This window comes from Onthophagus taurus, chromosome 7 (genome assembly GCF_036711975.1).
Source record: "Onthophagus taurus isolate NC chromosome 7, IU_Otau_3.0, whole genome shotgun sequence".
In the NCBI taxonomy this organism is placed as follows: Eukaryota; Metazoa; Arthropoda; class Insecta; order Coleoptera; family Scarabaeidae; genus Onthophagus; species Onthophagus taurus.
Genome location: NC_091972.1, coordinates 23,880,949 through 23,892,183, shown reverse-complemented (window position 1 = coordinate 23,892,183; position 11,235 = coordinate 23,880,949). Strand labels below are relative to the sequence as shown.

At 32.7% G+C, this 11,235-nt stretch overlaps 1 protein-coding gene across 1 annotated transcript; it reads right to left on the bottom strand.

The window, feature by feature from the left end:
• Positions 1-362: 362 nt before the first annotated feature.
• On the bottom strand, positions 363-11,115 carry LOC111429463 (beta-hexosaminidase subunit beta-like). The gene is made up of 5 exons (XM_023065375.2): positions 10,877-11,115; positions 10,539-10,755; positions 1,626-1,750; positions 1,370-1,575; positions 363-1,314 (listed from the first exon to the last, which is right to left on the bottom strand). Exons 1-5 carry the CDS (start codon positions 11,054-11,056, stop codon positions 417-419), a joined length of 1,626 nt encoding a protein of 541 aa, XP_022921143.2. The 5' UTR covers positions 11,057-11,115; the 3' UTR covers positions 363-416.
• Positions 11,116-11,235: the final 120 nt, after the last annotated feature.

Below are 11,235 nucleotides of genomic sequence, written 5' to 3'. Positions count from 1 at the left end.
ATAAAACTATTTGCCTAGACAGATAGTATCTTACTAGGAAAAAGCTATTTACCTGAAACAACCATTTGCCTGCGACATAAATACCAGCATGATGATAACAAAGCGGGTTGGCCTGCTTCTACAACTTTCTTTAAGGGGGGAAACCACATTAGAAGGTTCAAAAAATCGATTTTTTTTAATGCATAATTCGTTAGCTAACTATCCAAGAATACGATGTCAATATTACAAACCGAAATTCGCATTCGTTTAGATTTTATGAGCATGGAACCGAACGATCTGCCGTAGCCTGTACTCGCGTTTCTACTAAATAAGAGGAGTAAATAAATGATTATTACTGTAAGAAGTATTAAATAAAAATGATGTTAATAAAAAATTTGATCTTTTTATTAAGATTAAATTTTACAAGATTTGAATTATTACATTAAACAAAAACCGGCGTGATTTGGTGGTTGCGCGGGAATATCTCTTCTATTCATACGGCAAGAGTGTTCTTCTAATCTTTTTTGAACATTTTCATATTCATCGGCGTTATAACTAGACCATAATTTCTCAGCTACGGCGCTTGCTCTTGGCCAAATTCTCGATAAAACGTTATTTTGATCAACTACTTCAGCCCACATACAAGCTTCGCCTCCCATAACTAAATTTTTTTGTTCATTTGTACCATCAAAATTGTGAGGGTCACAATCGTAATATTTTTTCCAATCACCACCGGTAGCCAAATGGTCTAAATACCAGCATGATGATAACAAAGCGGGTTGGCCCGCTTCTACAACTTTCTTTAATGAAGGATATCCTCCATACCAAACTTGAACAATCGTTTCGGGGGTTAATTTTGTACCAGCAACGAAGGATTCTTCCCAAACAACCGGAACAATTCCTTTTGGTTGGACTATGGCTAACACCCTTTCCATAAAATATCTTTCAACCGCTTTGTAATCGCCGGACATTCCCTTTGAGTCCATCCAACTATTTAAATCTGGGTTTGTTTCCCAACAATCATAAGATACTTCATCACCACCGAGATGCATGTATTGTTCTGGGAAAGTTTGTTGGGCTTCTGTTAAGAAATCGTTTAGGAATGAATAAACAAATTCTCTTGATGGATCCATGGGGCCATATTGATTTGTTGGTACACCATTTTCAAAACAACCAGTTAAAAGTTCTGGCATTGCTACACCCCATGATCTTGTGTGTCCGGGCATATCAAATTCAACCATAACTCTAACTCCTCTTACCCGAGCGTATTCTATTACATTTTTTACGTCAGTTCTTGTATACACCGCACCTGTTGGGTGATAAGATCCTTGTTCGCTAAAATTATTTTTTTGTTTTAATAGAAGTTGAGAGGTTTTGATGGAAACATTACCTTAGTTCAGGGAAAGCTGTACTTTCGTAAGGAAAACTTTGATCGTCAACGATGTGCCAATGAAATACGTTGATTTTATTGTACTCCATCGCATCTAATAATTTGTAAATAATTGATAAAGGTTGGAAATGTCTTGAGCTGTCCAAAAGGATTCCTCTATGACCGAATCTTGGAAAATCATTGATTGTTGTTGCGTTAAGATAGATCTAAAAAAAATGTGTTAAAAGGAATGTTTTTATTGAAATTGTTTAATTACATTAACATCGCCATTATTGATGTAAAGAAGTTGACTGAAACTTTCTAATCCTCTTAAAATACCCCAAATGTTATCAGCAGTTAATTGAGCTTTACCACCAGATGTCGATGGAATAGATAGGTTATCTAAACATGAAGAATAATTAAGATTAGTATAATAATTTGACAAATCTATCTTGATCAGTGAAGGTTAAATGTGTTGTAGCAAATGGTGGGCCTTACATATGGAGTCTGTTATTTTAACGGAGTGCGTATCGTGCACACGAAAAGTATTTGTGTATATCCATCATCTACAGCTTTATCTGATAAAGCCACAGTGCTACAAAATGATAACTAGTTTATGGTCGATATAATATTAATCATTGAGTCTCGGCCACAAGAGACCTCGACTTAATTACTCAAAAGATTTATAGACCCATTTGATATAGCCAAGACTGCTTGCGGCCGAGGCGCCACAAAATGATGACTAGTTTCAGGTTGATGTAATACAGAGTGTTATAAATATGTATATATTAACCCTTTATCGGTTTTAGTGACCGTATGGTTACGATAAGTTTTGTACTCCTTTAACGGGCAAACTTTTAAAGGCCAGCCGATAAAGGGTTACAAATGTATTATAAAACATTTTTTTGTATCAAATATTAAGTGGAAACGTGATTTGGAAGTTTAAAAAACCTATTTTTTGAAATCCATCTTATTCGATAGATGAAAATATGTTACCAACGTTTTATGTTAAAATTCGAAGTACTTTATCAGCTACAGCCGGCTGACCCTTATGAGTTGATCGGCAGTGATTATTATATTCAATGCATTTGACAGTTAAGTCAATATGCTTAACTGGACTGGTGAACAAAGTAGTTTTGCTGCTACAGTTTATTTAGAAAATGGTCAAAGTTATATGCAAGCACAACGCGAATTCTGCCGACATTTTCGTTTACCCCACTTTTGTATTTAGACTCTTAACTTAAAAACACTCGGCCAAACAATAAGAAAAAGGCGGTAGTGCAAGAACTGTTACCACTCCCGAGAATATACAGATTGTATAGTAGCGATTGTAAGAAATACTCAAAGATCTGCAAAGTGCAAGGCGTCATAGCGGTGCTCTAGGACTTTCGACTAGTTAGATCAGTAAGAAGAATATTATACAGGCTGTTTCTAAATTGATGCGAAAGATATCAAGGAGTGATTTTTCAGCAAAAATTAAGAGGGGTCTTTCATATAACTTTTTGTTCATAACCCCTTCCCCACCCAGTTACAGCAGTCTAAAGTTAGGGGAAAAAATTGTTTTTATTTAATAAATCCACTATGGAGAAATTTGGCAGATAACTGTTGCCAATAAAATGACACTTTTTGACGATTTTTATAACCCGAAAATGTTATTATTACAAGTGGCTGAAAAAATCAACCCCTATAAAACTTTGCATCAGACCTTTTTAATGCGTCTATATTTTTCTATTTAAATAGAGGGTTTCAATACGCAACTTTTTTGTCTCTTGACATTCTCTCCTAAAATTGTTAGTTTGATTACAAAAAAATAAAATAATACACAGTAATACACAATAATACACTCAAGTGAATTAATTCAGAGATTGGTTATTATTAGTCAAAGAAATGATGTTACGCCAAATTGATCTCGGTATTATTTTATTTTTTGTGATCAAACTAACAATTTGTTAGTTGTAAAATGTGTAGAGATAAGAAAGTTGCATATTTTTTCCCTTAACTTTAGAGAGCTATAACTTGGAGGAGAAGAGGTTTTGAACAAAAAGTGAAAAATGTGAATCTTTCGCATCAATTTAGAAACATCCATGTAAATGTATAATGATTTACACCTTAATCCGCACAAGATTCAAATAGTTCATGCTTTGACACAGCGAGATTATCCTGTTCACCTTGGTTTTTATGATCGCATGCTACAGATGATTGAAGACAACCCACAGTTCATCGATAATTTATGCATTAATGATGAAGGTCATTTTCACCTCAGAGAATGCGTTAAAAACATAAATTACGCCACTGGGCCCCTGAAAACGAATAGCATAATTATTCGAATGCTGGAAACTTTTTTCATTCCACAAAGGTACCTATGAATTAGAATGCTCAGTGCTAACAAGATGGAGCAACTTATCACACAGCTAGGGTTACATTGAACTTAGAGAATTTTTTTTCAAACCGTGCGGCTAAATGCACCTCAGGTCTAACAAGGGAAGTGTCACAACTGTGTCTCACCGATTTCGATGCAATTTGGTACAGTCATAGAATGGGCCAAAATAAGGTTCGTACATTTTTTTATACGTGCGGTAAAAGCCCCTGGGGCGAGTTATAGGGGTTGAAAGTTTGGAGAAAAAGTACGTTTTCACTTATATTTTAAAAATGAAAAGTGCTATCAAAATTTGGTAAATTGTAACTGATATTCATTTTAAAAGAGCTTTCTTTTGATGTATCACACATATACCAGAGGGTTAAGAAGGGCGAACTACCCCTATTTTTTTGGAATTATTTAAAAACCACCCTATCGATTTTGGCGGCATTAAGTATACTTCCAGCACGTTCAAAAATATTAGTTAAGGGTTTTTTCCCATTCGCTCTAGATCATCCCCAGCGAAGTTACGGGGGTTAACATGTAACCACTTTTCGTAAGAATGATGTGATAAAATTGTCAGGTATTTTGAAAATACTTTAACAAAACCGTAAATTAGTCGCACAATAAAATGTTTAATGTAAAATAAGGCATAATACACCATTTAGGGGTGGTTGGGGTTAACCACCCCCTTAAAAATTAATTCTATCCCGGGCATTACTTGTTGATTACGGCGAAATTTGGTACTGTGTTTGTTTTATATAGTTTATTAGTTTATTTTTATTCTACATAATGTTGCCAAAAATACACCTACCAAAAAAATTTTGGCACAATATTTGTTTTTTTAGTGCCGCTTGCTAAAGGTCATTTCTCAAAATAGTTTTTTCTAGTATAAAAGAACGTGTGCCCAGTGGGTAGATTTTAGTTTCAGAGCAACTGACAGAAGCAATGGTTACAATAAACCCAATAAACGTTTTAAATTTGCTAATGACAGTTTTTACTGTTATGAATATTCCCCAGACTCCTGTAAATGAAGCAGAAGTTAGTTTAAAAGAAAATATACAGCGTATTTTAATGGAAAGTATGGAAGACTACAATATGCAAATTGAAGACGAAACTGTATTAATTTTCGATTCATCCAATGGCATCAATGACGGTCAGCAAATTATTGAAGACCAGGATACAACTGACAGGTTTGTAGAAGATACTGATGCTCATTGTCCATTGAAGGATGACATCGACTACGAGTACAAATTAGAGGCGGTAAATTACTGGACAAGTGGGAAGAAAGGTTATTTGAAACTAGAAACCGTAAAAAACAAATACCGAAAAGTAACGTCAAAGACCCAATTGCACAGATGGTCTAAATATATTGAAGAAAGAGGGACATACAAAGAAAAATTAGCAGAAATTACCGAATTTGTAATTAATCAAGCGAGAGCCGCCGTAGATAATAAATTGCCACTACATGATATTGATATACGCAGATGGGCTATACAAGCTAGAAATGAAAAGAATTTATCTCCTCAACTGTTCAAAGCATCTCATAGCTGGGTGCAACGTTTTAAGAAAGCAAATCGGTTAGTAAGCCGAAAAATAACAAAATTTCTATCCCAAAAACAAATTGGAAATGTTGATCGAGTAAAAACTTTAGCAAAAGATTTCGTTAAAGAGGCAAAGCTACAAATCCAAATATATGGACCTGAAAACACCTACAATTCGGATCAGAGCGGTTTTAACTTGGAATTCCATTCGGGAAGAACATTAAGCGATTTAGGAGTTAAAACCGTAGAAAGTGTGGTCCAGTCGGTGTCATCTACAACGCACAGTTACACAATTCAACCCGTAATATCTGCTGATGGGAAACTTCTTTCTCCACTTTTTATTGTTTTAAAAGAACCCTCTGGCAGCTTTGGACCGAGGGTAGCAAATACAATGTTTAAAGCAGACAATATATACGTTTTGGCATCAAAATCTGGAAAGTTAACTTCAGAACACATGAAAAATTGGCTCCAAAATGTATATTTTCCAAATACTGGTTCTAAATCATTATTATTATTAGATTCTTGGAGTGGCCATTGTCCTGAAGTTATTAGTGAAATAACTCCATCAGGTACTAATTTTAAACATTTATCTATACCTGCAGGGACAACAGGTCAAATACAGCCCCTAGATGTATTTGGTTTCAGAATATGGAAAAATTTTATTAGAAGATTCTCTGATCAGATTATTCTTTACCAGTATGATGTCAATTTACATCAGAGGGATAACATATTAAAATTGCAATCGTTGACGCATAACCAGTTGGCTTCCCCTCGGTTTATAAATGTTTTTAAATACGCATGGTTTGCAAGTGGCTATATAGAGGAGAGACCAGACCATTTTGAAAATCCCGTGGAAGTTTGCTTTTCGAGTGAGAAGCCAACGTGTGATATCTGTGGGGATATAGCGGTCATAACATGTGCATGGTGTAAAAAATCCTTATGTTTAAAACATTTTTTCCACGACTTTCATTTTTGCCAACACTACGTAGAATAAAAATAAATTTAATATTGAAAATTAATATAATACATAAAAAACGTCAATTAGTAATGTAGAATAAACTTCTTTGGTATATTGAACTATTTTTTTTGTCAGTTGCTTTTTAACTCATAAATAAATAAAATATCTTATTTATCTAGTAGTTTTATATTTATTATTTAAAGAAAATGAGGGTAGTTTACCTCGTGGAACATCGATAGATAGATTTTTAAAAAACAATACCACAGTTACGATGGCAGTTTTCATCTTCGAGGTATAAACAAAAAACTACCCCTAATTTGTAACCCTTATAACCATTTTCAAAAATTTTTACTTCAAATATAAAACAAACACAGTACCAAATTTCGCCGTAATCGACAAATAACGCCCGGGATAGAATTAATTTTTAAGGGGGTGGATAACCCCAACAACCCCTATATGGTGTATTATGCCTTATTTTACACTAAACATTTTATTGTGCGACTAATTTACGGTTTTGTTTAAAGTATTTTCAAAATACCTGACAATTTTATCACATCATTCTTACGAAAAGTGCTTACATGTTAACCCCCGTAACTTCGCTGGGGTTGATCTAGGGCGAATGGGAAAAAACCCTTAACTAATATTTTTGAACGCACTAGAAGTATACTTAATGCCGCCAAAATCGATAGGGTGGTTTTTAAATAATTCCAAAAAAATAGGGGTAGTTCGCCCTTTTTAACCCTCTGCTATATGTGTGACACATCAAAAGAAAGCTCTTTTAAAATGAATATCAGTTACAATTTACCAAATTTTGATAGCACTTTTCGTTTTCAAAATATAAGTGAAAACGTACTTTTTCTCCAAACTTTCAACCCCTATAACTCGCCCCAGGGGCTTTTACCGCACGTATAAAAAAATGTGCGAACCTTATTTTGGCCCATTCTATGACTGTACCAAATTGCATCGAAATCGGTGAGACACAGTTGTGACACTTCCCTTGTAAGATGTATGAGTTACGTCCAGCAACAATACAAGACTCAAAAGTGTGGATGAAGATGAAATTCGTGCAATAATGTCAGCGATGCTACGACGTGTCAGTGATAATTTTCCTGGAAGACTTAGCCAATGAAATGATGGTCGCCATCATCTGAAGTAATATTTAAAAAATGATTTTTTTTGTTTTACATAAAATCTCAGCTTTGAAAAAAAAATTTTTAATTTATAATTTCTTGTGTGTGGAGGTTTTCTTTTATTATTTTATTATAAAATCATTACACTATTCCCTCCTTTAACTATTTATTTCTAAATCATTACAAACGACGTTTCGGGACTATTTCCATCATCAAGTTTAATAATTTTTGTCATCTAAAGAAACAATAATTCAATTATTTTACAATAAAAACATTTATTACACCTAAACCACAATATGTATCACGTCTTTTTGAAAATTTCTCAACAAGGTCAAATTTCAATTTTATTCTTTGTTGGAAATCAGTCCATCTCCCTCACTCTATTATATTACTAATTTATTTAAAATAAATTGTACGTCAGTTTTAAAATTAACTGCGTTATTAATGTTTTTTGTTATAAAAATTGATTCCAAGTTTTTTCTTATTAGTGTGTTTTTATTTGTTGAATAAATTTTCATATATTTTGAAAAAACACAGTAAGTTTTTTCAAAATATATGATATTTTGTTAAATAATTTTTATCCCAAACACTTGATTGATTGAAAGTCAAAACAAATAATATAACCCCACAAGATGATCAACAAAGGGCGAAGAATACAAATACAGAAAATGTAAAAGGAGATATAAATAAAAAGAATAAACTAACTATTAGACAATCTCCAATTACACAATTCGTACCTAGACAAACTAATACAAACTAACAGACAAACTAATAGGGCAGAATGTTCCAGAAAGCGATCTTAGCACTCAGGGAAATACTAACAATAAAAGCACTCATAATAATAAAGAATTTTGTAAAATTAAATGTATACCAACATTAACAAATAAGGTAACGAATGTTTTTAAGAGGTATGAAATATCCGAAATAAAATGTGCTAAATATAATAACAACAAAATTGGCACCTTAATATCAAATATGAAGGATAAAATCAAGACATTAGACTGCAATAAAATTTACATAGGGGAATCTAAACAACATCTCAAAAAACGTATACAACAACATAAATACGATACTAAACAAATAAAAACGCAAAACAAAACAGCTTTGTGCCAACATTCGGTAACTTTAACTGACAAATTTGATTTTGAAAATCCCAAAATATTAACAACAAATAAAAACACACTAATAAGAAAAAACTTGGAATCAATTTTCATAACAAAAAACATTAATAACGCAGTTAATTTTAAAACTGACGTACGACGAATAGGGGCGCATTATGCAGATATTTTAAATAAATTGGTAATATAATAGAGTGAGGGAGATGGGCTGGTTTCCAACAAAGAAAAAAATTGAAATTTGACCTTGTTGAGAAATTTTCAAAAAGACGTGATGTGTAAGCGTGATGAGATGGGTAGAAATTAAAAGACGATCAATGATAAAATTGAAAAAGGTTTTGGTAAGAATCGTATTCTACATATTGTGGTTTAGGTGTAATAAATGTTTTTATTGTAAAATAATTGTAGTTACGTAAATCATTGAATTGTTGTTTCTTTAGATGACAAAAATTATTAAACCTGATGATGGGAATAGTCCCGAAACGTCGTTTGTAATGATTTAGAAATAAATAGTTAAAGGAGGGAATGGTGTAATGATTTTATAATAAAATTTTAATTTATGTTTTATAATACTTTTTTAATAGTTTTAAATAGTGTAGTTTGTAGTGATGTAAAAAAAGTAACAATTCGTTATATGAGTACTCGTTACTCCGCGAGATCCGAAGTAACTGTTACCGTATCACATCGGTACCAGTTACTTTGGATCTAACAGTTACATTTTCCAAAGGCCAAGTATTGTTGGATAGGCGAAATCGACTTAAAAGTCGAAATGTGCAACAAAATTTATTTTTATATTGCAATAATAAGCTGTAATATCTTTTATTGTTGTTTTAATATTTTTATTTTATTTTATTATTGCTTGTTTTATAGAAGAAGTTTTGTTTTCCATTGTTAATGTGTTACTACTTTCAAATATTTTTGTTATATAATAAGTGAAACGTAAGTTATTAATAATTAAATAATAATAATTAAGAAAAATTCTTCGTTATAATATGCAGTGAAAAAGTAAATCCCATAACCTACACTCTATTTTTTGACATTAGTGCACAGTGCATAATAGCGTAACAAACACAATATAATATACGTACAGTATTTGTTTTCAAAAATAAGTGTAATATAAAATAAATTCATATAAGTATGTAGTCCAACTAAAACGAGTAATCGAACTTCGAGCGCAAACTAGTACTGGAACCTCAAGCGCAAACGATTACTTGTAACGAGTAACGAGTACAAAGTAACGAATACTTTTTCTGAAAGTAACGGATAGTTACAAATACTAAAAAGTAACTAAACTTTACATCACTAGTAGTTTGACTGCCTCCCTCTGATCATTGACCTTGGCCGCAAGCGACCTTGGCTTAATAGTCAATAGATCCACAATTGTATCTGATAAAGCCCAGGCCCCACAATATGATAACTAGTTTTAGGTTAATATAGTTTTAATCACCGAACCTTGGCAGTAAGCGACCTCGGCTTAATTAGTCAAAAGTCCAGTTGATAAAGTCGAGGACGCTTGCAGCCAAGCCTTCACAAAATTATACACAGTTTTAGGTTGATATAATATTAATCATTATATCTCGGCCACAAGCGAGCTTTTAATTAGTCAATAGATCCACAATTTCATCTAATAAAGCCGAGGTTGCTTACGGCCAAGGAGTTATAATATGATAAGTTTTGGATTGATATAATGTTAATTACTGAGCCTCGGTCGCAAGCAACCTCGCTTTAATTGATCAAAGCATCTACAATTTCACCTGACCTGTATTTCTGAGAAGATATAATATTACGATAACTTTTTGGCCACCGCTATACCTACTTTTGCGGATGTTACTAATTCGCCTATCTCATTTCAAGAATTTACTATTGCACTCCTTTTTTCCTCAATTAACCGACCAAGATAGCTTTGTAAAGCTGTTATTAGTACTATTTATAAAATTTGAACTTGAATTATAAGTTTGTGCGAATGTTTCAAATTCCAGAATTTTTATGATTGCAAAAATAGTTTGTGTGTTTAACGTTTGCTGTTTTGTATTATATTATAAGCAAAAATGCTGTTTTAGTAGATTTTTTTTTAATTTGTAACTTACACTTTTCAGCTTCTTTATTTAAACTGGGATATTCTAAACCAGTACAAGCGTTTATTAAATTAATTTCTAACGTTGAAAGTCCTCCTAAAGATCCTTTCTGTAACTTTTTGTTTTTGATTTTTCTTTCGTATTTTTTTGCAATAGAGCTAAGTTTTTCGATTAATTTGTAGTATCTTGTTGTTGCGTCTTCAAGAAGCGAACAAGTTTTTCCAGTATTCTAAAAATAAAAGTGGAAGATGGAAATCGACTTTTTTTAATCATAATTAGATGCTAATGTAAGCAGGTTAACGTTCAATTTATAGTTTTCGTATTATTATTATACTGAATATTTAGCTTACTGAAAATTTGAATTGCGACTTATCCAAATGGAAATATTCTTCATATTTTTCTTGATCTTGCGGCTTAGGCCAAACTTCACCCTTGGTTGCTATAACTGTAGGCCCAGGGTCAACGATCCAAGATTCGCTGAGATGCAAGGAGCATGCCAAAAAGGCAAACGCGAAAGTAAACACATTCATTACACGCACCTTTCGTTGAGAAACGTATCGCAAGCTTGTAGTATTACGACTAACTTTGGCACATCACTCGTTATCAATTTATATATGTATTCAGTTCGGAGCCTTTATCAAAACGCTTAGCACATTGAAAAAGATTTTTGTGTTATTCTTTGTTTGTTATGGTGAACTGACCTTAAACT